The following is a 25,836-nucleotide window of genomic DNA, read 5'->3' as shown; positions in this document are numbered from 1 at the left end:
GGCCCGAGTCTTCAGACTGCAAGGTGGGGGTGCAGGCAGGGACCCCTAGGACTGAGGTAGGGGGCCTGGGGGGCCACACACCCCTGCCCAGGTTTAGAGCGAGATGACCGATGCCAACTCACTTGCTTCTTTTTAAGTAAGCTTTTGATTTCAGAATCATTTTTATTGTTTTTAAGTCTTGATTGAATTTGTCACCATGGTGCTTCTGTTTTACATGTTGGTTTTTTGGCCCTGAGGCGTGTATAATCTTAGCTTCCCAACCAGGGATTGAACTTGCACCTCCTGCGCTGGGAGGCAGACCTCTGGACCTCCCATATCCCAGAATCATTTCTGGATGCACTGGACAGCTGCTTTGAGCTCCCACGTCCCCTCTCCCAGCTCCCCGCCAGGTGAGTCCTCACCAACCACACGTCCTTTTGTCCAAAGGAAGATAGGAACTGTCAGTCAAATGGTAGACTTGTCTCAGGTCCACAGCAGCCCTTATCTGTCGCAGGGTTCAGTCCCAGACAGCCCTTGTATGTGGAAGCCTGCGGGTCAGGCTTCCAGCAGCCGTGACTGTGCTGGGTGCAGGGGATGCTGCCTTGGGTCCATGCGGCCCCTACCCTGCGGGTCTGTGTGCTGGGCTGCAGGGGGCGCATGGGGTCTGGCAGAGGTCCCTGCAGACCAGTTGTGGCCCTTGGTGTGGACGGGACCGCATGCTCTCGGGGAGCTGGCCCAGGAGACTCTCTGGACAGGAGGAGAGCCCGAAAGGATGCACAGGTGAGAAGGACCAGGTGCATCCGGACGGCCTGAGAGGGGAGATGTGAAGTGGGGGGCACAGGTCACTGTGATACAGGCTCCAAACGAGCGGGAGCAGCCCCCAGGGGGCTCTGCTTCCTGGAGGCCTGGAGTTGGAAAGGAGGCATTCTCGGAGGAGAATGCTGGGCGTGCAAACGTCTGTAGGCAGGAGAAAGAGTGTGTATGTGTGTGTGTATGTGTGTGTGCATGTGTGTGCATTATGTGCTCACGTGCCCACATGTGTGCACGTATTTGTGGGTGCATGCACATGTGTGCACGTGTGTCCATTTGTGCGTCTGTGGACATGTGTGCATGTGTGCCTGTGTGTGCATGTGTGTCGATTTAGGTCCAGAAAGGGTGAGTGACTCCTATAATATCACCCAGGGCCCAGGAAAATGGACGAGATGGCAGGTAAGGGTTCCACTGTATTGAATCTGGAAAGCTGTGGTCAGCAGGCGTCCACTAAGATCTTAGAGGAGAGGAGTGACTGCTCAGAGGTCCACAGACACGGAACACATCCCCACAGGGCGGAAATGCATATGCGGGAGACATGGCACCTCCTTTCCGGAAGACAGGACAGAAGGGTGAGGGAGGGTCCTTGAGAGGGGGAGGGGCTGGGGCCTGGTTCCCCAGGCCTGAACGGGGCCGGGCTGGGGGCCTGCACCCCCGGGTCTGAGGGGGGAGGGGCCTGGGGGCCTGGACCCCCCGGGTCTGAGGGGGCAGGTGCTGGGGGCTTGGACCCCCAGGGTCTGAGAGGGGAGGGGCAGGTCTGAGGGGGGAGGCGTGGGGCCTATACCCCCGGGCCTGAGGGGGGAGGCGGGGCTGGGGGCCTGGACCCCCGGGTCTGAGGGGGGAGGGGCGGGGCCTGGACCCCCAGGTCTGAGGAGGAGAGGCCGGGGGCCTGGACCCCTGGTCCTGAGGAGGTAGGAGGGGCTGGGGCCTGGACCCCCAGGTCTGAGAGGATAGGAGGGGCCGGGGGCCTGGATCCCGGGTCTGAGGGGGGAGGGGCGGGGCCTGGACCCCCGGGTCTGAGAGGGGAGAGGCCGGGGGCCTGGATCCCCGGGCTGAGGAGGTAGGAGGGGCTGGGGCCTGGACCCCCGGGTCTGAGAGGATAGGAGGGGCCGGGGGCCTGGACCCCTGGGTCTGAGGGAGGAGGGGCCGGGGGCTCCAGACCCCAGGGTCTTCAGCTGGGAGGGGAGTTGTGTGTCTGAGCTCAGCCTTCGGTTGCGAAAGGCGCAGGGCGCTCTCCGTTCTCCCAGGGCACAGCGGTCTCTCCACGCAGGTGGCTGTGGGGGCTGGGGACAGGGCCTCTGGGGGCGGGGCCTCTGGCCCGGGCTCCAGCCACCTGTCCCGGTCACCTGGTCAGGGCTCTCCCGCATCTGTGCCTGTCCTCCCCCCACTGTCACCGTCCTCCTCCTCTGACCACTCTTCTAGGCTTGCTCCGCCCTCCTCCTCCTCCTCCTCCTCCTCCCCACCCTCGCTGGACATGCTCCCCAAGCCCCCAGCTCTCTCTTTGTTCCCCTTTAACCCCCAGTCATCTCCCAGGAAGTCCAAGACGACCAACGGGGGGCTCCTGGTCTCAGGAACCAGATCCAGGAGCCCCTGGAACAGGGCCAGAGCTGGGGGCGCAAACTGGTCCCAGGGGGGTGGCGGCCGGGACGGCTGGGGCCTGGCGGTCATCCACCCTGCAAAGACCTCGAACTCGGGGTCAGGGGCCAGCGCCACGTCCCAGGGGAAGCAGGCGGTGGCCGCGCAGAAGAGAAGCACGCCGAGCCCCCAGGAGTCCAGGGCGGGCCGCAGGGGCAGGGTGTCGGGGGGCAGCAGGACGCAGAGCTCGGGGGGTGCGGAGGGCAGGGGCCCTGGGGGTGCCGGGGTGGGGCTGCCCTCGGGCCGGGTCAGACCCAGGTCCCCCAGGGCCACGCGACTGCACACAGGGTCGAAGACCAGCACGTTGTCAGGCTTCACGTCTGCGTGCACCAACCCCCGGCCGTGGAGGAAGTCCAGGGCTCCTGCGAGCTGGGCCGCCACGCGCTTCAGCAGCAACTCTGGGAGGCCCTGGGGTCAAAGGCAGAGGGCAAAGGTCACCCTCGGTTCCTCCTCTTTGCTGCTTCCTGGGGTTCAGGAATCCGAATGCCAGGACCACTGGCTACCAGGAGTGTCTCTGACACATTTCCCAACACCTTCTCCCTGTCATCCTCAACCACCAGCTCTCCCTGTAGACCTGCCCTCAAATGTTTTCCTCACCAGGACCCCGCATCTCACCAGAAGCTCTCTAACTTCCACCAAACTTTGTCCTGACACAACCACTCCTTACATTTCTTATCTTCACTCCACAGACCACAAAGATCTCCAATGAAACCCTAAATCTCACACTTAACTAATGAACTTAACTAATCTTAGTCCTGTATTAATTGAGGTCCCATCTCCAACTCAGACCTAGTTCGAAAGTCCCAGCATTTACTTCATTAATTGATTGATAGATCTGTCCATCCAGCTAGCCAGGCAGTGAGACAGTAATCCATCCATCCTAACCCCAACCTGTCATCTATCCAACAGTCTACACAACAGGCTTCCAGTCAGTATCCATTCCACCAGCTAGTCAGCAGTTCAATAATTTTTCCAGTTATTTAGTATCTGATATCCATCCATATATTCCTCCATCCTTCAATCCATCCATCCATCCACCTACTCATCCACCCATCTATTCATTCATCTTTCCTTTCTTTCATCCATCCATCCACTCATTTGTCAATCCACTCTGCAACCCACCCATCCATCCATCTATCCACCACCCAACCAACCATCCACACATCCACCCACCCACTCATCTATCCATCCATCCATCATCCATCCACTCACCTATCCACCCACCCATCCATCCATCCACCCACCCATCCACCCATCCATCCATCCATCCACCCATCCACCCACCCACCCATCCATCTGTCCACCCACCCATCCACCCGTCCATCCATCCATCCACCCACCCATCCACCCACCCACCCACCCATCTACCCACCCATCCATCCATCCACTCAACCACCCATCCACCCATCCATCCATCCACACACCCACCCATCCATCCATCCATGCATGCATCCATCCACGCATCCATCCATCCATCCATCCACCCATCCGTCCATCCATCCACGTACCCACCCATCCATCCATCCACGCATATATCCATCCATCCACCCACCCATCCGTCCATCCATCCATCCCCCCATCCATCCAGTCATCTACCCACCCATCCATCTACCCACCCATCCATCCGTCCACCCACCCATCCACCCATCCGTCCATTCACCCATCCATCCACCCACTCATCCACCCATCCACCCACCCACCCATCCATCCATCCACCCACCCATCCATCCACCCACTCATCCACCCATCCATCCATTCATCCATCCATCCACCACCCAACCAACCACCCACCCATCCACCCACCCATCCATCCACCCATCCATCCATCCATCCACCACCCAACCAACCACCCACCCATCCACCCGCCCATCCATCCACCCACCCATCCATCCACCCACTCATCCACCCATCCATCCATTCATCCATCCATCCACCACCCACCCAACCACCCACCCATCCACCCACCCATCCATCCACCCATCCATCCATCCATCCACCCACCCACCCATCCACCCACCCACCCATCCATCCATCCATCCACCACCCAACCAACCATCCACCCATCCACCCACCCACCCATCCACCCATCCACCCACCCATCCATCCATCCACTCATCCACTCATCCACCCATCCATCCATCTAGCCACCCATCCATCCATCCACTCATCCACCCATCCATTCATCTAGCCACCCATCACCCATCCACCCATACACCCATCCATCCATCTAGCCACCCATCCATCCATCCACTCATCCACCCACCCATCCATCCACCCACCCATCCATCCACCCATCCACCCACCCATCCACCCCTCCACCCATCCACCCATCCACTCATCCACCCATCCACCCATCCACTCATCCACCTATCCATCCATCCACCCATCCATCCATCCACTCATCCACCCATCCACTCATCCACCCATCCATCCATCCACTCATCCACCTATCCATCCATCTAGCCACCCATCCATCCATCCACTCATCCACCCACCCATCCATCCACCCACCCACCCATCCACCCATCCACCCATCCACTCATCCACCCATCCACCCATCCACTCATCCACCTAGCCATCCATCCACCCATCCATCCATCCACTCATCCACCCATCCACTCATCCACCCATCCATCCATCCACTCATCCACCCATCCATCCATCTAGCCACCCATCCATCCATCCACTCATCCACCTATCCATCCATCTAGCCACCCACCCATCCATCCACCCACCCATCCACCCATCCACCAATCCACTCATCCACCCATCCACCCATCCACTCATCCACCCATCCACCCATCCACTCATCCACCTATCCATCCATCCACCCATCCATCCATCCACTCATCCACCCATCCACTCATCCACCCATCCATCCATCCACTCATTCACCCATCCATCCATCCATCCATCTACCCATCCATCCACCCACCTATCCATCCACTCATCCATCCATCCATTCACCCACTGATTGACTCATCCACCCACCCATCCACCCATCCACACATCCATCCACCCATCCATCCACCCATCCACCCATCCATCCATCCACCCATCCACCTATCTAACCAGCCATCTACCCATCCACCCATCCACCCACCCATCTACCCATCCACCCACCCAGCCACCCAGCCACCCAGCCATCTGTCCCTCCAGCCTTTCTTCCATCATCCCACTATTTCCCTTCTTATCTCCCTTGCTTCCTTTTTTCCTCCTCTTTATCCCCAAACTTATCTGAAATCCAAAGTTTATTCCTAAAGATGAAAGTGAAAGTGTAAGTCGGTTAGTCACATCCTACTCTTTGTGATCCCATGGACTGTAGCCCACCAGTCTCCTCTGTCCATGAGATTCTCCAGGTTAACAATACTGGAGTGGGTTGCCATTCCCTTCTCCAGGGGATCTTCCTGACCCAGGGATTGAACCCAGGTCTCCTGCATTGCAGGCAGATGTTTACTCTCTGAGCCACCGGGGAAGCTATCCCTAAAGATGACCCCACCTTAACCTCACATTCAAGTACCCTAGAAGGTCATGGATTCAGTCCAGACCTGGTCTTTCTAGAGAGAACTCCATTACAGTCCCTCTCCAACTCCCTCTATACACAGACACATCCTCAGCCATCTCTGCAGCTGCACACATGGTCTTCTCCACACTCACAGTTGGCCTGTCATTAACTCGAAGCTCAGCTCATCCAACTCCACCCTCACCCTTTCCCAGTCCCACTGCCATTAAAATCCCATCTGTCCCTCTGTGCCCACCCTCTCATCAGACTTGATCTGTCCTCTACCCCAATCCCAACCTGTCGTCCAGGCTAGCTTGTGTTCAGATGGTTGGATGGATCAGGGCTGGGATTAGTCATGGAACTGCGCTGAGAAAGAGAAAGGAGGTTGCCTGGAGGAGGGCATGGCCACCCACTTCTGTGTTCTTGCCTGGGAAACCCCACAGGCAAGAACAAGGAGCCTGGCAGGCTACAGTCCACGGCTGCGCCTGAGCAACTAACGCCCTTGGGGGCTTACTGGGGAGCTCCCTCTGGAAGTCAGGGTGGGGGACAGGCCCAGGGGAGGGCCGACATCAGACCTGGACAAGCCCCCCGCCTGCCCACCTCACCCGTTCCTGCAGCATGCCACTGAGGTCCCCACAGGGTGCGTACTCCTGGGCGAAGGCGAAGTGTCGCGGGGTCTCCAGCGGTCCCGCCAGCGTCTGGAGCAGGCCTGGATGTGACGACACACAGCGGCCCACACAGAACTCCCTCAGGAAGGTGGTTCTGAAGACTGAGGCCCGCGGGAGGAGCTTCAGAGCCACGGCCCGACCTGCCAGGGGGTGGGGGCAGAGGGCAAGTCAGGGCGTCCTGAGCATCCAACCCGGGGCAGGGCACGGTGCTTGACCTCTGCGTGCCTCTCCTGTCTCCATCTGTGGGGGATTGGTTGGAGGCCCCCTTCCCTGGGGACTTTCTCTGATCTGTCTCAGATTGCTGTGTGACCCTGCACCACTGCCTGACCCTCTCTGGACCTCCATTTCCTCTCGCGTGAACTGGGGGACATGGCAACTGGACTAGCAATCCTAGTCGTGATCCTGCCTCGCTGTGTGACCTCAGGCAAGCCTCTCCCACTCTCTGGGTGAGAGCTCCAGTTCCTTGGGCGATCACAGAGCTCTTGACGTTCTGAGGGCCCCATCGGGAGGAGTCCTGGTCAGCTCCCCGAAGGGATGCTCCCTGTCGCGGTGGGCATGAGTTCCCTAAGAGGGGGCCATCCTGGGGTCTGCCCTTCGGTGGCCACACTCACCCCCTTGGCGAGGCCGGGCAAGCAGCACGTGGCCGTAGGAGCCGGAGCCGAGCCTCCGGATGAGGCGGTAGTGGGCTCGCAGACTCCGCACAGGGGTCACCCTGGAGGCCGTCAGGTCCACGAGCCTCTGCAGGGCCGTGGCTGTGTCCTCCTGCAGGAGAGGGACGGGGCGGGGGGTGGGGGGTCAGTCAGGGTATCAGGCCGAGCCGGGGGGCCTGGGGGCCCGGGGTCACTGTCCCCAGCAAGGAGGGTGAGTCACAGTGACTCACCCCGCCTCAGGCCACCTGTTTTCGGGCCTTGGCTGGGTCACGGGTGATTGTCTCAGTGGCCCCGCCCACGGTCATCTAGGGCTCCCCCCAGAAGCCCCCAGCCCCACTTGGGGCCGCCTCCTCCCCAGCCCGTGCCCCCTGCCCCACCCGCCTCTCTCTCCATCCTCCTCTTCCTGTGTCCTGCCCCTCTATCTGGGGACATGTCTCCCGGGGCCCCAGTCTTGCTGCGTCTCCTCAGGTTCTCTGGGTCTTGGATGTCTCTGTCTCCCTGCTCTCCTGTTGTCTCTATGTGTCTCTCCATGTCTGCCCCCCAGCCCGCCCCATTCCTCTTCTCTCCGTTATCTTCTGCCTCTCACCTCCGGGTCCCCATCTTCCTGCTTCTTGGGGTCCCTGAGCTCCATCTCAGGGTCAGGCCAGCACCCCTGGTCTGGGCTCCCCGAAAAGCCACCCAGCCACCGAGCCCCGCTGCAGCCCTGAGCAGAGCCACGGCTCGGGGGCTGGTCTGCGAGGCCCACGTCCGTGTCCCCACCGCGTCTGGGCTTGCAGCCTGCCCCACGCAGCCGCCCCCTCTCCCTGCACCTCCTTGGCTTGGTCCAGCCCGAGTCTGAGCGCCCGAGGTCTTGGGGTCTCCCTGCCCGTCTGTTGGTCCCTAGCCCCCTACTCTTGTCCCCAGGCTCTCCCCACTGTGGCTGCCTGTCTGTCTGTCTTGGGAGGCCCTGTCTGTCCCCTGCTCTGGGCGCCCTCCCGTCTGTCTCCCTGCCGTCTTTGTTTCTGCCTTTGTCCCTCCCTTTCTCCGGCCGGGACAGCTCAGAGACATCCCGTCCCCCCACACCTCCCCGCCCCGCGGCCCCCCTCCCTCCCCCGTCCAAACTTAGACCAGCCTGGACTCTGGGCTCTGCTCCCAGGACAGAGGGGACAAAACATAGCCTGAACCCCAAGGGCTGGGCCGGAGGGCAGCGGGCAGAGGGGAGACGGGTGCTTTGTGCCCTTTACCTGGGACATGGGCCCTGGGCCGGGTGCATCTAGCCTCCCCCGTGGCCTCCGGAGGCCGGGAGCCCACTCCCAGAGCCCCTTCATGGAAGAGCCCCCACGGTCGCCCTCAGCCCTGGACTTAGGCCCCCGGACCCTCCTCGCTCAGGCCCAGGAGCTCTTAGCCCCTGATGGAGACCCTGGCAGGGGGCAGGCTTCCCTCCTGGACACAGCAAGGCTCTGCGCCCAGCTCCCAGCTCGGGCCTTTACACTGGGTCCTCCTCGGCACCCCCAGAATGGCGGGGACTTAGCCCCAGTTTCCAGAGTGGGAAACTGAGGTTCTGAGCGGCGAGCGGGTCAGAGGGGAGGAGGTGTGGGCTGGCTGGGCCAGGCCTGTGTGACTCAGCCTGGTTGCTTTCCACTACTACTACAACCTGCTATTAATAAAAGACGTGGCTTCTGGAAGGGTCCCCGGAAGCCGGCTCGCGTGTCCACTCTGGGAGCCTGCGCACGGCTCAGGGTTGGGGGGGCTGGTGGCAGACGGAGCTGCCTTTGGTCTTTGACTTTTCAGGGTTTGTGGAAAGTTGTGAGCAGAGATCAGAGCAAGGAAAGGCCGCACCCGGCAGTCCACTGACCAGATTTCATGCATGTTCCCTTTTTTTTGGCCCTACTGGCTCTCTCTCTTTTCTGTTGGAGCAATGGTGTGTTTTAAAGTAAATTGCAGCCCACGGAAATCTTCTAGGGCAAAATAAGGCGCCATCTGGTGTTTGATTTCAAATACTCCTGTGTTGGAAAATCAGGACTCCAGTGAGGGCTGGGATTGGGATACAGCTGCCCATGTGTTGCTGAGAACAAGAATGTGCCTTTACTCTTTAGTTTTGGTTCTGCTGGAAATGTTCCCTCATAAAAAGATAAAAGCGATTCAGTAGGCTTCAGACATCACAAACTCTGCCTCAGGTTTCCGTCTCCCATCAAAGGAAGGAAAATTTCCAGCTCAGTGGCAAAATTTTTTTCAATCACAAATGGCAATTCTTTACAATGAACTGACACCCACTCTGCATTCCGCGTCCCCCAGTTTCCCCAAACACGCCTCCTGTGGCTGCTTTAGTGGGGTCGGTAGTCAGTGTCGACACAGCCTTGGGGAAACTGCAACACTCTGCCTTTCCTAGTATTTCAATTTCCCTCATAGCATCACTGACTCAACGGACATGAGTTTGGGCAAACTCTGGGAGACAATGAAGCACAGGGAAGCCTGGTGTGCTACAGTCCAGGGGGCCGCAAAGAGTTGGACACGACTGAGCCACTGAACAACAGCAACACAGCGTATTACTGATTCAAAAACTAAAATTAAATAATGCAATGGAGACTTTTCATTCAGTGCTGATCTGGTGTCAAGCCCTCCCTGGCTCTTTTTTTGCTTTCTGTTCAAGACTTAGGGAAGTCCTCCTTACAAGTCTTTGCTGAATAAAATGATGGCTTCCAATTTACAGATGGGGAAACTGAGGCAGGGACCAGCAGGTGGTGACAGGCAGCGCTAGGGTCCCCGAGTTTCTGGAGACTCCAGGCTATCTTCTGCCCCGCCCCCCCAACCATGCAGGCTGGAGCTGAGCCCCTGCCCTGGGGGCCTAGGGCAGCTGTGAGTGTGTGGGGAGGGCCGTGGGAGAGCGGGGGCCTGCAGGCCAGCTGCTGGGCGGGAGCTGAGAGATCAAGCTGCAGAGCTGGCCACCTGGGCCCTTGGGGTGAGGGTCAGAGGGGCCGCTGCAGGCCTCTGCCCTCCCCAGTACCTGCCCCCCTCCACCAGAGACTCACCGATGATCCGCGGAGCTTTGCACCTCCCCATTTAGTAACACTGTCCCACGGGGTCACCCAGAGTGACCTGGAGAGGCAGGTGTGCCGGGGGAGGGGGTGCTCCGGCCCTGGCCCCTGGGTGCACACACCCCTGGGTAAAGCTGGGCTCTGGGCCTCCCCTCCCCGTCCTGTGGCCTCTGCTTTCCAGCCCAGGCGCTCCGCTGGTGACCTCCTCCTGCCTCTGACCCCCGGCCAAGTGTCCAGCTGCCTCCCTGCCTCCGTTTCCTCCTTAAGAAACGGGAGCGATTGCTGGTCCTACTCAGAGTGTACTGTTAAAGAAACATCTAACATTTGTAGCACACATTTATAGTGTATGTTGATTGTATCTAACACAATAATAAATGCAATATACGTGATCTGATATTATATACACCATGTCTGGAGAAGGGAATGGCAACCCACCCCAGTATTCTTTCCTGGAGAGTCCCTGTGGACAGAGGAGCCTGGTGGGCTACAGTCCATGGGGTCACAGACAGTCAGACACGACTGAGCAACTTAACACACACATGCAGTATGTACTATCATATACATTATATCCAGCATTTATGTATATGTTATTTATATACTTGATATCTTTTTCCAAATAAAGATTACATAAAAACTCCAGTATTCTTGCCTGGAGAATTCCACGGACAGAGGAGCCTGGCGGGCTACAGTCCATGGAGTTGCAAAGAGTCGGACACGACTGAAGCCACTTAACATAGCAAAGACATAAATAATTAACTTACACTTCAAAATAAAAAAGAAAGAAAGGAAAAGGGAATTCCTTGGCAGTCCAGTGGTGGTTAGGACTCTGCACTTTTACCACCAAGGGCCCAGGTTCGATCCCTGGTTGGGGAACTAAGATCCCACAAGCCACAATCAAAAAGAGTTGTACTTCAAAGGTTGAGCAGTTGATAGCTTACCTGCCCATCCCCCAACCCTGCAACTCCCCACCATCCTTGGGCCAAAAGGAAAAAGAGATAAAAAGAAAGAAAAGCCCTACCATTAAATCAGTGTGTTTCATCTGTAAAGAGCAAGACTTTAATTGGGAAACCATGACTGTTGGCGGTTATCATGGTGCATTGTGAGGACTGGGCTCCCCGCCTGCCCTCCTGTGTTCATGGCACTCACGTTTGTCTCAGTCACACCCACGGGGTGGGTGGCTTTATTCCTACATACACTGGATTTTTGTTGTTATTGTTCAGTCACTCAGTCATGCCTGACTCTTTGTGACCCCGTGGACTGCAGCACACTTCCCTGTCCTTCACCATCTCCTGGAGCTTGCTCAAACTTATGTCCATCGAGTCGGTGATGCCATCCAACCATCTCATCCTCTGTCGGCCCCTTCTCCTCCCACCTTCAATCTTTCCCAGCATAGGGGTCTTTTCCAATAAGTTGGCTCTTCACATCAGGTGACCAAAATACTGGAGCTTCAGTTTCAGCACATACACTGAATAAACACTGTTAAATAAAATAATGGACGAAGACACTAGACGTAGGACCTGCTGCTACTGCTGCTGCTGCTAAGTCACTTCAGTCGTGTCCGACTCTGTGTGACCCCATAGACGGCAGCCCGCCAGGCTCCCCTGTCCCTGGGATTCTCCAGGCAGGAACAATGGAGTGGGTTGCCATTTCCTTCTCCAATGCATGAAAGTGGAAAGTGAAAGTGAAAGTGAAAGTGAAGTGGTGTCCGACTCCTAGCAACCCCATGGACTGCAGCCTACCAGGCTCTTCCGTCCATGGGATTTTCCAGGCAAGAGTACTGGAGTGGGGTGCCATTGCCTTCTCCGAGAAGTAGGACCTAGAATAGAGCAATTACTTATCCATATGATTTCCCACAACAGACACACTGATACACACAGACACACTGAAACACACAGTTACAACAGGCCAGATACGGTTCTGGGGGCTTTATCCCCCATCCAGGAGTTTCACAGAACCCTCACCATCGACCTGTGATCCTAGTTCTAGTATTTTTCAAAGCCACACGTGCCCCCTCACTGTCTGTCTGACCAGGTCATGTAGCAGCACAAAACTTTGCTGTGGTTCCTTGTGCAAAAGAATGTCTCAGGCACACATGCCCAAAATATCCCAAATAAGCATAACTAGTGCCTCCCTGCCCACAAGCGTGCAGCTGAAGAAATACAACTTTTCAAATATAATTGGAATCCTCTGTGTACTTACCTTTCTCCAAATCCTCCCCTTCCGTCCCAGAAGTAACCACCGTCCCTAAGGAGATGTTTGTTATTCTTCATGTTAAAAAAGAAGATACTTTTGCTACATATGTATGAATCCATGACTGTCCTAGAGGATAGCCTTGCATGTTTTTTAATGTTGTATAAATAGTATCAGGTCCCTGACCTTCGGTAGGCTGCTTTTGTCCTCACCCACTCAACCCTGTTTCTGCGTTTCTTCCGTGTTGTTAGAGGGACCTCAGGTTCCTTTCTTTGCAAAGGTGTTGAAGAGTCTAGTGTGTGGACATGCTGTGCTTTACAGAAGCATTCTTCCGAGCACAGACATTTTCTTTTTCTCTCCTATGGTGCTCTTACAGGCGGGGGTGCAAAGGACATTCTTATATGGGTTGTCTGGTGCGAAGTGGTACACTTCATGGGGCACTGGCCTCAAAGTGGAATTTCTGGGTAGAAAGAAGAACACGCAGCTAAATTCTTAGGTATTTCCACACAGCTCTTTCCAAGGTGGCTGTATCTGATGTTGCTTTTCCAATTTTATTTTTGAGTTCACGGGGCCCTTGGAGAGTCTGAAGAAAGCTGCAGGGACTTGCACTGATACACCAGCCACCAGCCGTGTGGGGCTCTTGGGCACTTGAAACGTGGCCAGGCCAAATTGAGATGCGCTGTGAATACAAAACAGACCCCGGCTTTCAAAGACTTAGCACGAAAAAGAGCATGTAAGCTATCTGTGGGTGACATTTCTATTAATTACATGATGACATGATAATGTTTTGGATATACAGTCGAGCTCATCGTTGGGTGGATTCCTGTATCTGCCAGTTCGCCTATCCACTGAGATGCCGCTGTGGCCCCCGCCGCATGCGCAGAGCGGCCAACACCTCTCCTCTCTGACACGTGTTCCCAGCTGAGGGGGAACAAGCTTGCATCGCAGAAAAGGACCATCTTTTTTTTCTTTTTTCACAGTATTGGGCTTTTTGTTGGTGATTTTACTGCTTCAAACACCCGCTACTCAGGCCCAAACATAAAGCCCAATGCTGTCTCAAAAGCCTAAGAGAGCTGGGACATGCCTTATGGAGGAAACGATAGATAAGCTTCCTCCGGGTGTAAGTGAGAGCACTGTTGGCTCTGAGTTCAATGTCAGTGAGTCAACAGTGTGCATTAGACAAGGTGCCTTTAAGTGGAAACATACATAAAACAAGATTATGTATAAATCAATTAATAACAACAACAGAGCGTGATCAAAGTCTATCAGGAGCCTAACCCTGTATTTCCCCTCCCACCCTGCACTAGTTCAGGATCAGTTATCCAGGGTTCACTAGGCCGCTATAGGGGGCTTCCCTGGTGACCCAGTGGTAAAGAATCTGCCTGCAATGCCGGAGACCTGGGTTCGATCCTTGTGTGGGGAAGATCCCCCTGGAGATCTTCCCAGGGGAAGGGAATGGAAACCCACTCCAGAATTCTTGCCTGGGGAAATCCCCATGGACAGAGGAGCCTGGGGGGAGCTACAGTCCATGGGATCGCAAAGAATCAGACACGACCTGGGCGACTAACACTTTCATTTCTTCATGCCGGGCTATAAAGCATCACTACCGTGGTAAGGAGAAAAAATACACTGTTTGGGGTGAACTAAACCATTTCACAATTACGTTCCCCTTGTCTCTCTTTTGCGTCTGTAAAAATGGAAGCACACGGCTGGCAGACGAAAGCGGTTCTACAGACCCTCCCAGATCTCTCTAGAAGTCTAGAGGCGGTGGGCTTAGAATCGTGGCAGTCTCCACGCAAACTGGGCTGCAGGCCAGGGTCGTGGCCGTTTCATCTCCAATGTGGGCCACCCCTCTGCCTCCACCTCCTGCAGGCCTCCAGTCTCCCCCCACCCCCTGTCACCCCCAAAGCCATCCTCCTAATGCTCAGAGATAACCTTTGTCCCTCAGCCTCTCAGGACGACCCGCTGGCTCCTTGTTGCCCTCGGGAAAAGAGACCACGGTCCCCAGGCTGGCCTCAGAGCCCTCTCGGGGCTGGCACTGGCCCCGTCTTATCTGCCGCCCCACCCCGCTTCACCCAACACCCCAGTCACGGGGAAGGACTCACAGTCCCCGGAGGCGCTCTGCATCTCGCTCCCTCTCCTCTGGAAACGTGTGCGGGGCGAGGTGGCTGCCGGATGGACCAGCAAAGGGCGTGTGTCACGGCTTCATAAATCCCCATGCTTAGCGATAATTATAGCCAGTATTTACGGAGCTCTGTGTATTACCAGTCCCTGTGCTAATCCTTGCAGCCGTGGGGAAGAGGTAGGTCCTATTATTAGCTCCGTTTTATAGTTGAGGAAAGGGAGACTCGCAGAGATTAAATCTCCTGCCCGGCGTCCCGCTGGGGGTCAGCTGCGAAGTCAGGACTCACTCAGGGACAGGTGGGCTCCGTGCCTCACCCCCGGGGCCTCTCTGCTGGGCCGCAGGCTGGGGACACGTGTGTGTCGAGGATGCCGACTGCTCTGGTTTCCATTCAAAGGCAACACCCACATCCCCAGGGCCTAATGAGCCAAGAGGACCAGGTAGATTCCATCCCTGGCCCGAGGAGTCCGGAGGGTGCCCTGGACAAGGACACAGGCAATTGTGAAGCAGTGTATTTCCTGCTCTAACAGAGGTGACTCTGAAAGGTCCTGCTGGACAGTGGGTGAGGGACAGACAGGGCCCTGAGAGAGAGCAGTCGTGACTGGAACTTAAAAACAGATCGCGTGCGTGTGTGCTAAGTCACTTCACTCATGTCCAACTCTTTGCGATCCCATGGACTGTAGCCCGCCAGGCTCCTCTGTCCATGGGATTCTCTGGGCAAGAACACTGGAGTGTGTAGTCATGCCCTCCTCCAGGGGATCTTCCCAACCCAGGGATCAAAGCCACCCACATCTCTTGTGTCTCCTGCATTGGCAGGTGGTTGCTTTACCAAGTTACATTTGACTGCGGAGCACCTGCCTGCTGGATGTAGCCAGCAGGACTGCAGGTTTTGGGGACACATCAGAGCAGAGTGTGCAACCCCCACCATCAGAGGCAAATATCAGAGATGGAGAGGGGACGAAATGGTTGCCCGGGAGATGGGTCAATGAGGAGCGATGCCTAAGGGCTATCGTGTTTCTTTTATTCTTTTTCTTTCTGTTTTATTTTTAATTATTATTATTTTGTCTTCTTTTGCAGTGTTTCTTTTTGGGGTGATGGAAGTGTTCTGAAATTGATTGTGGTGATGGTCACACAAGTCTGTGATGACACCGAATCCCCTGAGTTGTACACTTTAAATGGACGCATTGTGGGGTCTAGGAACTGTATCTCAATAAAGAGATAAAAGCAATTCCTGTCCCAGTGAATCACACATTCTAACCAGAGGCCCCAGTGACCTGAGGTATTGGACACCCATGTCATTTTAACACCCCCTGTCCTGTATGTAACAGAATGATGTTCAGTCATTATTGTGGAAGACCCATCAGCATCCTTCTTGATTTGTGGGGTTCTTTTTAATTTCTTTTTTAAAGTAAACTTATTTTTAAGAGCAGTTTTGGGTTTAAAACAAAATTGAGTGGGAGACACAGAGATACACCCTCTCGTTGTGGGGTCCCCTCTACCTTCAAAGGCAACAATGGAGAATCTCCTCACTTTTGAACACCCCTTATATTTTGAGTCTCCTTTTCCAGAGGTTGCAGTGGAGGTCGCCTGATGAGGCCAGGCCCACTGAAGAGACCTTCCTACTGGGAGGTCACCTGATGGACCAGGTCCACCAAAGAGCCAATTCCTATTGGGAGGTCACCTGCTGGGACCAGGCCAGTGAAGGTACACTTCCTACTGGGAGGTCACCTGATAAGGCCAAATCCACCAAAGAGCCAATTCTTATCTGAGATTTGGAACCTTAATTCCAGCTTCAATGTCCCTTCACAGCAGCACAGACATCCACATCTGATTGAATAATTAGGAAGAGGTGTGTGTTCACCCAGGGACCAGGGATCTTGGGGGTCATCTAACAATTCTCCCTAGAGAACTGGGGTACAGGGTGGTCCTCCTGGGGGGAGGGGGAGGGGTCATTCCAGGCCAAGAGGCTGGTCCGTCCCCGGCCACAAGGCCAGGCAGCATGGTCTGTGCTGGTAACCAGCAAGTTGTTGTGGAGATGAAACCAGAAAAGGCATGTGAAGTGCCTGACGCCAGCAATCAGGCCAGATAACAAGCAGTAGCGGTGCTGATTATCCCATTATTAGAAGTCTGGAGGCCGCTCAGCTCTCTCTCCTGGCCACCCCAGCTGGGTTACGTCCCCGGCTTCCCGCCAGGACCCACCAGTGCCCCCTCCCTCCTGGAGGTGAAAGAGCTGCTTTGGGAGGAGGGCGGAGGAGGGCAGTGGGGGCTCGGGCGGCCGGGTGAGTGGCGGCGAGTATTTGCAGAGCGCAGGTCGGTGCCAGGCACAGGGCCGGGCGTGGTGAGATAAGAGGCTGCAGGAGGCTGGGGACTTGGCCTTGGTGGCTGAATTCCAAACTGCCCTCCAGGGGTGCTGAGAGCAGAGGGCTGAAGCTGCTGTGGGGCTTGTGCCCGGGAGAGGCGGGTGAGCTCCGGGCAGGTGGCCGACCCTGTGGGCCTCAGAGCCCCTCCCTGGCTCAGTTCCTCGGCCTGTCTGGGACAAACCTCCAATCATTGTTCAGTTGCTCAGTCATGTCCGACTCTTTGGGACCCCATGGACTGTAGTCTGCTAGGCTCCTCTGTCCATGGGATTTTCCAGGCAATAAAACTGGAGTGGGATGCCATGCCCTCCTCTAGGGGACCTGCCCGACCCAGGGATCAAATCTGGGTCTCCTGCATTGGCAGGCAGGTCCTTTATCACTGAGCCACTGAACCAACAGGGAAGCCCAAGTCTCCAGTTACCTCTCCTCAAAAGCCCTCCTTGATCACCAGCCTGAAGTCTCGTCTCTCGTCACACGCTGGCCAGAAGCCCTTGCTTCTCATTCAGCATTGGTTCTCTCTCTGGTTTTGATTTTTTTATTGAAGTGTACTTGATCTCCAGTGTTGTGTTAGTTTCAGATACACAGCAAACTGCTTCACAGTTACACAGTTACGCACACGTGTGTGCATTCTCAGTCCCGTTCGACTCTTTGCAACCCCATGGGCTGTAGCCCACCAGGCTCCTCTGTCCATGGGATTCTCCAGGCAAGAATACTGGAGTGGGTTGCCATTGGCTTCTCTAGGGGATCTTTCCCAACCAGGCATCGAACCTGCGTTTCCTGTGCTGACAGGCAGATTCTTCACCACTGAGCCACTGGGGAAGCCCAGTTACACACACACACACTCACACACACACACACACTCACTCACTCTTTCAGATTCTTTTTCTGGGGAAGCCCCAGTTACACACACACAGAGACACACACGCTTGCACACACACACACTCTCAGATTCTTTTCCCTTATAGGTTACTACAAGACACCGAGTTCTCTGTGCTTCTTTCCCTTGACAACACATGGCACTCAAACACAGGTGAGCTTCTATGGGATTCATAAGGTGGCATTGGACTGTAATGTAGACTATTTATATGAGATAACGTGGTGTTTGTCACTCAAAGTATAAAAGAAACAGCTGTGAATCCATTCGGGTTCAAATAAATGACTGAATACATAAATAAACAGAAGGGACAGAAGAATTCTCCCCCCAAACGTATCTGGATACAGCCCCCTCCAGAAGGCGGAGCTTTCTCCCCCTCTCTTCCGCGAGGGGCGGGGAGCTGCTCTCAGCGGTCTGTTAACAAAGAGTAGAGGTTGGGGTGGGGGTCACTCCGCAGCATGCAAACCTCCAGGTGAGGGGAGCATCCTCAGTGACGTCAGGGGGTACCTATGTCCAGGAGCCACGGGGCGCGTGGGCGTGGCCTATCGTCCAGGAATCGCTCTGGACGGCCAGGGTCGTGCAAGACCCAGGCAGCCTCAGGAGTGAACACAGACCAGTGGAGGCTCAGGGGGCAGGACGGAAGGCCACACGGTGTCCTGGGGGTGAGGCGGAGGGCGGGGGTCCTGGGACAGAAAGACAATAGGGAAAACAAGTGAAATCTGAGGAAGGGCTCGCATTTGGTTGATAGAAACCTGCTGATATTGGCGTCTTGGTTTTGGATGGTAAGGACATGATGATATTCCGGAAACCTGGGTCGGGGTACCCAACCTCAGTACCATCATAGCAACTTCTCTGTATATTTAAAATGATTCCAGAAGGAAAAAGTTATTTAAGAAGAATCTGTGCTACTTAGGTGTTTCTGTAAGCTCTCAAGGTTTATTGGATGGTAACATAACCTGCTGGAGAAGGAAATGGCAACCCACTCCAGTGTTCTTGCCTGGAGAATCCCAGGAACAGAGGAGCCTGATGGGCTGCCGTCTATGGGGCCGCACAGAGTCGGACACGACTGAAGCAACTTAGCAGCAGCAGCAACATAACCAGCATGCTTTTCAATGAATTTAAATTTTATATAGGACAAGGAAGTTAAATAAATATTTGATATGTTGGTATGATACACATGCTGAAGTGTTTAGCAGTGATGTGGACTCATGTTTGCAGATTGCTTTGAAATGCATTTTTAAAGGATAGGTGGATGGAGACTGTCTGTATTTCTCCTCAAGTTTTCTGTGAACCTAAAATGGCTTTATGCCGGGGTCCAGCCCCGGTGGAGTCAGGGGTTTCGAAGGGGAGAGGGCTTCGGCGATCATCAGGAAACAATAGAGCAATTAAGCATTAATTAAAGATATAAAGAGTGGTTAAGTAAGGCTAGCTCAGTGAGGAAATAGAGTGGAGAAAAGAGGCTGAAATAAGGATAGCTCAGTGAGGAAATTCAGCGGAGAAAAGAGGCTGAATAATTCAGCCAGAAGGTGAGACGAAGAACGACATGGGGAGACCAAGTTTCGGTGAACAAGGCCCGCACTTTAGTTTCCAAAGTAGTTTTTATACCTTAAGTTATGCATAAAGGATAATGGGGGAAGGGGTAGAGTCATGCAGTAAGCCAGGCTTTCTTCCTGCAAACTTACCATATGCAAAAGTTTAGGTGATTTGCATCATCTTCTGGCCCAGAGGCCTGTTAACATTTTAAGACCCTTTCTTCAGAAAACTTATTTTTCTTTAAAGGTGATTAGTCAGGCGCCACCCTCCAAAAGCATCAAAGCTGCACTCCCATAGGGCAAAGGTGCGGTGGGCCACAACAAGAAAAAGAACCAACTCAAGGGTCCAAGGTTACAAACATTAAAGCTACTACTTACACCAATTATATTAATCAATACACTGCCAGGAACACAGCAGGTAAGGGATATGGAGACTTAGCAGCAAACATTGGCCCAATAAGTGAAAAACCCTTCACCAACACAATTTCTAATCAATCTTTTAACTGCTCAAAGGAATCTGTATTTAGACAGTTTAGAACATCTCATGCCTCTCACAGTTGGGAGGCTCTGAACAATCACATGTGGCCGGAAAAACCTATTCAGGCAGGCTAGAGGACTTCCAAAGGAGTTTGTAGGTTGAAACACTATCACGCCCAGGAACTTTATTAACTGGAGCTGTAAGTTAATTCTTTTTTCAGAGAGAGGTAGTGGGGGACAGCCCCCCTAAAGTCAGAGGTGTAGGTGAGAGCACAAAGCAGAAAGTAGGCAGACTCTGGTTTTGGGGGTAGATGCTCGAGAATTTCCAGGGGGACTTCTGAGGCTTGATCCCGCCTTTGCGTATGCCGAGCCTCCTTCCTCATGACCTTTGCCACGGGTGAGCTCCTGCTCCCGGCAGCTTTAGATATTAAAATCTATTTATTTTTTAAAAGATGGACGGGGAGGTCCCTGGTGGTCTAGTGGTTATGATTCTGTGCCTTCACTGCCATGGCCTGGGTTCAATCCCTGGTTGGGGGACTGAGAGACTGCAACCCACGTGGCACAGCCTAAATAAATAGATGTATAAAATGTTAAAAGGGAAAGGGAGATCAGGTCCTGCCAGCCTCTTCACGAGTCCCTGCGAGGCGCTGTCTGCACTTCACTGGAGCAGAGAGCAGGCTCCTGTGAGTTGCTGCTGGATCTGGTCCCGTCCCCTCGCTCATCTCCTCTCCCTTCTCTGCCTCCGCTCAGGCTGGCCTCTCTGCTCCCGGGACACACGGGTCACAGTCTCTCCTCAGGACCTCTGCAGCTGCTCTGCCCTCCCCTGGGACACGTCCCCAGTTATCTTCGAGGCCCCCTCCTTCAGCTCCTGTTTGGACAGCCTGGAGTTCCCACCGCACCCCCACCTTGTCCCGCATCTCCCCACTCCACAACATCATCCCCTCTGAAGATGCTTTGTCCCTTCCCTGATCACTGCGTTTTCATGTCTGTCTCCTCCCGCCAGGAAGGACGCCCCTCGTGGGAACGGCCTCGTGTCTGTTTCACTAGACGGCGCATGAGCTAGCACGGTGCCCAGCCCAGAGTGGGAGTTCAGCGTTTTGTTTCTTTGTTTTTTAAATTTCATTTTCTTTATTTACTTTTGGCTGCACTGGGTCTTCATTGCAGAGCACGGACTTCTCACTGTGGTGGCCTCTCTTACTGTGGAGACAGGCTCTAGACGCACAGGCTTAGCTGCCCTGAAGCACGTGGGATCTTCCCAGACCAGGGATTGGACCCATGTCCCCTGTATTGCAAGGCGGATTCTCAACCACTGGACCACCAGGGAAGCCCAGTATGTATTATCTTGAACTGATGTCCTGAGTATATTTATATGCATCCGCTACCGGAACGTGAGGTTGTTTGCTGGTGTGCTGATGTTTGACCTCTAAACACAAGATGCTCCGGCGAGTTTAGGATGAATAAATGACTGAACAAGATAAGGATGAATCACAGGCATTGGCATGGTGACGACCTAGACTTCGATTGGTTCTGGAGGTGGGGAGAGGAGATGCAGTCTTGTGGGGCTGAGCCCTTACCCTGTGCGATCTGACGTTATCTCTGGGTGGACAGTGTCAGAACTGAATTGAATTCTAGACGGCCCAGGTAGCTCAGTGGTGAAGAATCTACCTGCCAGTGCCTGCCAGTACAGGGGTCGCGAGTTCAATCATTGACTCAGGAAGATCCCCTGGCAGCCCATTCCAGTATTGTTGCCTGGAGAATTCCATGGACAGAGGATCCCAGTGGGCTACGGTCTATGAGGTCGCAAAAGAGTGAGTGAAACATGATTTAGTGACTAAACAACAAAAGTTTGATAATGAATTGCTTGATGTGTGACCAAATGCCACAGACATTTGATGACTGGGAGTATCAGAGATGAAGTATTTCATGAGTAGCATTAGAGTAGAGTGGAGAAGAAAGACAGAGGAGTTTTCTTTACATACTTACAATAGTCATATTTGTAGGGACAAGAAGTAGAAGGGTGATTTTGGGGGGCCAGGTGGAGGGGAATGGAGAGTTATCATTGCTTAATGGGCACAGAGTTTCAGTTGGGGATGATGAAAAAGTTCCAGAGATTGAAGATGGTGATGGTTACCCGACAATGTGAATGTCCTTAATACCACTGAACTGCACACTTAAGGGGTAAAAAGGTAAATTTTATGTTCTGTTTTACCTCAGTAGAAAAAGAGCTAGAAAGTGGTGGGGTAGGGGGCGGGGAAGAGCACAGGCTTTGGGACCACAGTGCTCGGGGTCATAACGAGAACTGCCGCTTCCTACCAGACCTTGAGCATGTCTGTTCACCTCTCCGGACTAGAGTTTCCTTCTCAGGAAAATAGAGCTCCCTTGGGAAGACCGCATGTCTCGCTGGTGGGACTGTAGGTGGAGAATAGTCTGGCAGTTTCTTGGAAAGCTCGCCTTAAACTTCCCACACGCCCTCGCAATTCCGCTCCTGGGAATCTGCCCGAGAGAAACGGAGACACACGTCTACAGGAAGACGTGTACACGCGTGTTCACAGCAGCGCTGTTTTTTAAAGTTATTTATTTTTAATTGGAGGACAGTTGCTTTACAGTATTGTGTTGGTCTCTGCCATCCATCAGCCTGACCCAGCCATAGGTACACACATGCCCCTTGCCCCCTGGAAGCTCCCTCCCACCTCCCACTCCTCTGGATCGTCAGAGAGCTTTGGGTTTGAGCTCCCTGTGTCACACAGCAAAGTTCCACGGGCTGTCTAATTCTCCACATGGTAATGTATATATCTCAGTGCTGCTCTCTCAGTCTTTCCCACCCTCTCCTTCCCCCACTGTGTCCACCAGTCCTTCCTCTATGTCTGTGTCTTCATTGCATAGCAGCACTATTTGTAAGAGCCAAAGAATGGATCCAACCCAAAGGCCCGTGAATGGATAGAATGGAATATTATTCAGCCGTGAAAGTAATGGCATGCTGATACAATTTACAACCTGGATGGACCTTGAGGACACCAAGTGAAAGAGACCGGATACAAGAGGCCACGTGCTGTGTGACACACGTCTGTGAAATGTCCAGAAAAGACAGGTCTCTAGTGACAGAAAGTACATTTGTGTCTGCCTGGGATTAAAGGTGGAAGCTGGAAGTGTGTTTAATGAGCAGAAGAGATCTTTGGAGCGGGGTGGGGCGGGGAGCAGTGATGAAAATGTTCTAAAATTGGCTGTGGTGATACTTGCATGATCCTGTGAATTTACCAAAAATCATTGACCAGCACACTTAAGATGAGTGAATTCTGTGGAATGTAAGTGACACCTCAACAAATATGCTTAAGAAGAAAAAAGCAGAGCCTATAATGGTATCTCGCTAATGATGCCATTGTGAAGACTGTGAGCTAATTCACATGAATCTCCTTAGAGACATAGGGCAAATACTCAAGAAATCTGCTCTGTATTATTATGATCAAGTGTGACAAGATCGTCTGTGTAAAATGCTCACTCCAGGGAAAGACAGCGATCAACACAGAGTTAAGATTCACGAACAGCCCTAATATTGCTTTACGATAATACCAATCACTTGGTTGTTTTACAGTTTCCTGGGGCTGTCCCGTGTACATGGACCTCAGTTTTCTCATCTGTAGAATGGGAGATGTGGACTGCATCTCTAAGGCCCTTTTCTTGCCATATGTCCTATATTTTGTTCTAGGAATGTTTCTCTTCAGATGTAGTGTCTTGAAGTATGAGTAAGCATGTGGGGTGGGGGAGGGTAGTGGGCACACCTGTAGTGGGGGTGCCTTGGGGCTTGGAGGCCAGGATGTGTGTGGGGGGGCCTTGAAAGGTGGGTTATATGGCTGGGAGCTGATTGTGAAGGTCGTATGGGCTTGGTGCAGGGTTCAGGATGTGGAACCAGTCCAGCCTGCATTGGAATCCCGCATCCACCGTTGCCTACCTATGGGACTTTGGATAAGAGAGTCCTGCTCCGAGCGGTGTTAACTCCTCTGGAAAATGGTGAGGATGTTCCCTGTGGGAACTATGATTCCCTGAGATCATATCTATATCAATAAGAAAGCAACAGCAGCAAAAACTTGCCCCCAGTTGTCAACCACTGTCTTCAACTCTTTCCACAAAGTGATTTTTTTTTTTTTGGTCATGCCATGGAGCTTGTGGGGGTCTTAGTTCCCTGAGCAGGGATTGAACCCAGGACCTTGGCTGTAGGGGTCCAGAGTCCTAACCACTGGACCTCCAGGGAATTCCCCCACAGTAATACATTGCTCCAAAGGGCTCAGTTCACGTTAGTGATCATGGAAGTAGGACAAATGCCTTCTTAGCATGAACCCTCAGTTTGCCTCTTCTATAAACGGGGCTGTGTAATCACCTTCCTCAAGGAGTTTCATCCGTGAGATTGTGCTGAAACGGTGTCTGGCCCGCCATTGGTATGTGGTAATAGGGAGCCACTGAAGGTTCCTGGGGAGGGAGGTGGCTGGCCTGTAAGGAAACATACCCCAGCCCCCTTTCCCCCAGCACCCAAGGTTAAGTTATAGTTTCAGGTAGGATCTGGTGCACTGGAGAATGGGGCTTGTTTGGAAACTGTCATTATTCGTGCCGATATGTGATTACCTTCCCAGCAGTCTGTGAGCTCCCCGAGGGCAGGTGTTCCTCTGGTCTTTGGCGCCAACATGCAGCCTGGGGTGTGGTGAATGCAGCACAAATGGAGACCTTCCCACGTGCCAGGCACCGTTCCAAGGGCTCGGCTTCAATGCGTCTCGTTACGTCTGGGAATTCTGCAAAGCGCCGAGTGGTCATCGTCTCCCCGGCCTGCCTCTCAGCCCCCATCTTCGCAGCTTCCCTCCTGCCCGCTCTCTCTGCCAGTGTTTCATCGCACCAGGGAAGCAGACCCCCTCCCTGAGCCTCGAGCCTCCGTTTGCTGCTCTGGAAAACAAGGATGATGTCACCCGTCCCTCTCCTGGCCTCCCAGGTGTGGAGATAACCTAAGTAGTCAGGGCCACTGTCTGCACAGGGTGAGAGAGCCGTCGACGGGCACCCTGGTCGGGGCGGCGGGGGCAGGATGTTGGTAGGAGGAAAGAGAGGGAGCTTAAGGAGGACTGGCCTGGAGACATCCCCTCTCCACTACTAGGACCTAAACAAATGGGCTAAACACACACACACACACACACACACACAGACCTCGAGGCTGTGTACACAATGACACTGCCCACCCAACCCATGATTCCTTGTGGTTTCTTAAACAGGGAGAAGCCACCCAACACACACACACACACACACACACACACACACACACACACCTGCTCCTTTGCCCCTGCTCTTCCCTCTTTCCACCGGTTCTTCATTCAGGTCAGAAGGTCAGAGGTCATCTCCGCAGAGGCCTTGCCGTCCCCTTGGGCTCTGTCTGCATAGCGCCCCGCAGTCCTCCTGGAAGCCCTTATCAGTACCTGATGTTGTGGTGCAGACTGGTTTATTACCTAGGACAGCGAGGTTCTGGTGGAGCTTTTGGTGATGTGGAATGTTTTAGATTTGTGCTGTCCAGCCGGGTAGCCACCGGCCACAGGGGGATACTGGGCACTTGAAACAGTGTGACTGAGGAGTGTTTAATCTTATTCTGTTTTAATTATTTTATCATGAACGTATTATTCTCCATTTCAGCGGGAGCACCGCCTGGGGCCCGTGGCTACACAGTGTCAGCCGGTGCTGAATGACAGTCCCGGGTCCCTGCAGAGTGTCTTTCCTCTTCTCACGTCTCTGGGGCCTCACACTGCGCCCAGGCAGTATTCGGTGAATGAGTGCATGTAGGGGTCCCCAAAGACCCCTGGGCAGAGGGCAGCTTGTTGTTTCCCACCCCTGGCTTTTCTCATGAGTGTCTTGCTTGGCTCGCGGGCCCATGTCCCCTGAAGTGGGGCTCTACCTTCTTCCACTCTGAGCCAAGGCTCAGGGCCTGGCGGACGCCGCCCTGCTCCTGACTCCCCCACCCCACCGGCCTTCCCTGTACAGACAGCCCCACTCTCTCCAGTTCC

General features: G+C 54.1%; 1 protein-coding gene across 2 annotated transcripts; it reads right to left on the bottom strand.

The window, feature by feature from the left end:
* Positions 1 to 1,907: 1,907 nt before the first annotated feature.
* On the bottom strand, positions 1,908 to 14,726 carry SBK3 (SH3 domain binding kinase family member 3). 2 transcript variants are annotated; one of them, XM_055553114.1, is made up of 4 exons: positions 7,831 to 7,965; positions 7,206 to 7,356; positions 6,532 to 6,734; positions 1,908 to 2,832 (listed from the first exon to the last, which is right to left on the bottom strand). In XM_055553114.1, the coding sequence occupies exons 1-4, from the start codon at positions 7,873 to 7,875 to the stop codon at positions 2,140 to 2,142; spliced, it is 1,092 nt and encodes a 363-aa protein (XP_055409089.1). In that variant the 5' UTR covers positions 7,876 to 7,965; the 3' UTR covers positions 1,908 to 2,139. The 2 variants fall into 2 exon arrangements, 1 of the variants encoding a protein (XP_055409089.1); XR_008704203.1 differs by lacking the exons at positions 1,908 to 2,832; positions 6,532 to 6,734; positions 7,831 to 7,965 and adding exons at positions 12,458 to 13,127; positions 14,554 to 14,726 and having other exon boundaries at positions 7,229 to 7,356.
* Between the last annotated feature and the right edge of the window lie 11,110 nt (positions 14,727 to 25,836).

The sequence above is a fragment of the Bubalus kerabau genome, chromosome 17 (assembly GCF_029407905.1).
Source record: "Bubalus kerabau isolate K-KA32 ecotype Philippines breed swamp buffalo chromosome 17, PCC_UOA_SB_1v2, whole genome shotgun sequence".
NCBI classification, from domain to species: domain Eukaryota; kingdom Metazoa; phylum Chordata; class Mammalia; order Artiodactyla; family Bovidae; genus Bubalus; species Bubalus kerabau.
Note: the sequence above shows the minus strand (reverse complement) of the source record. Positions and strands in the feature narration are given on the sequence as shown.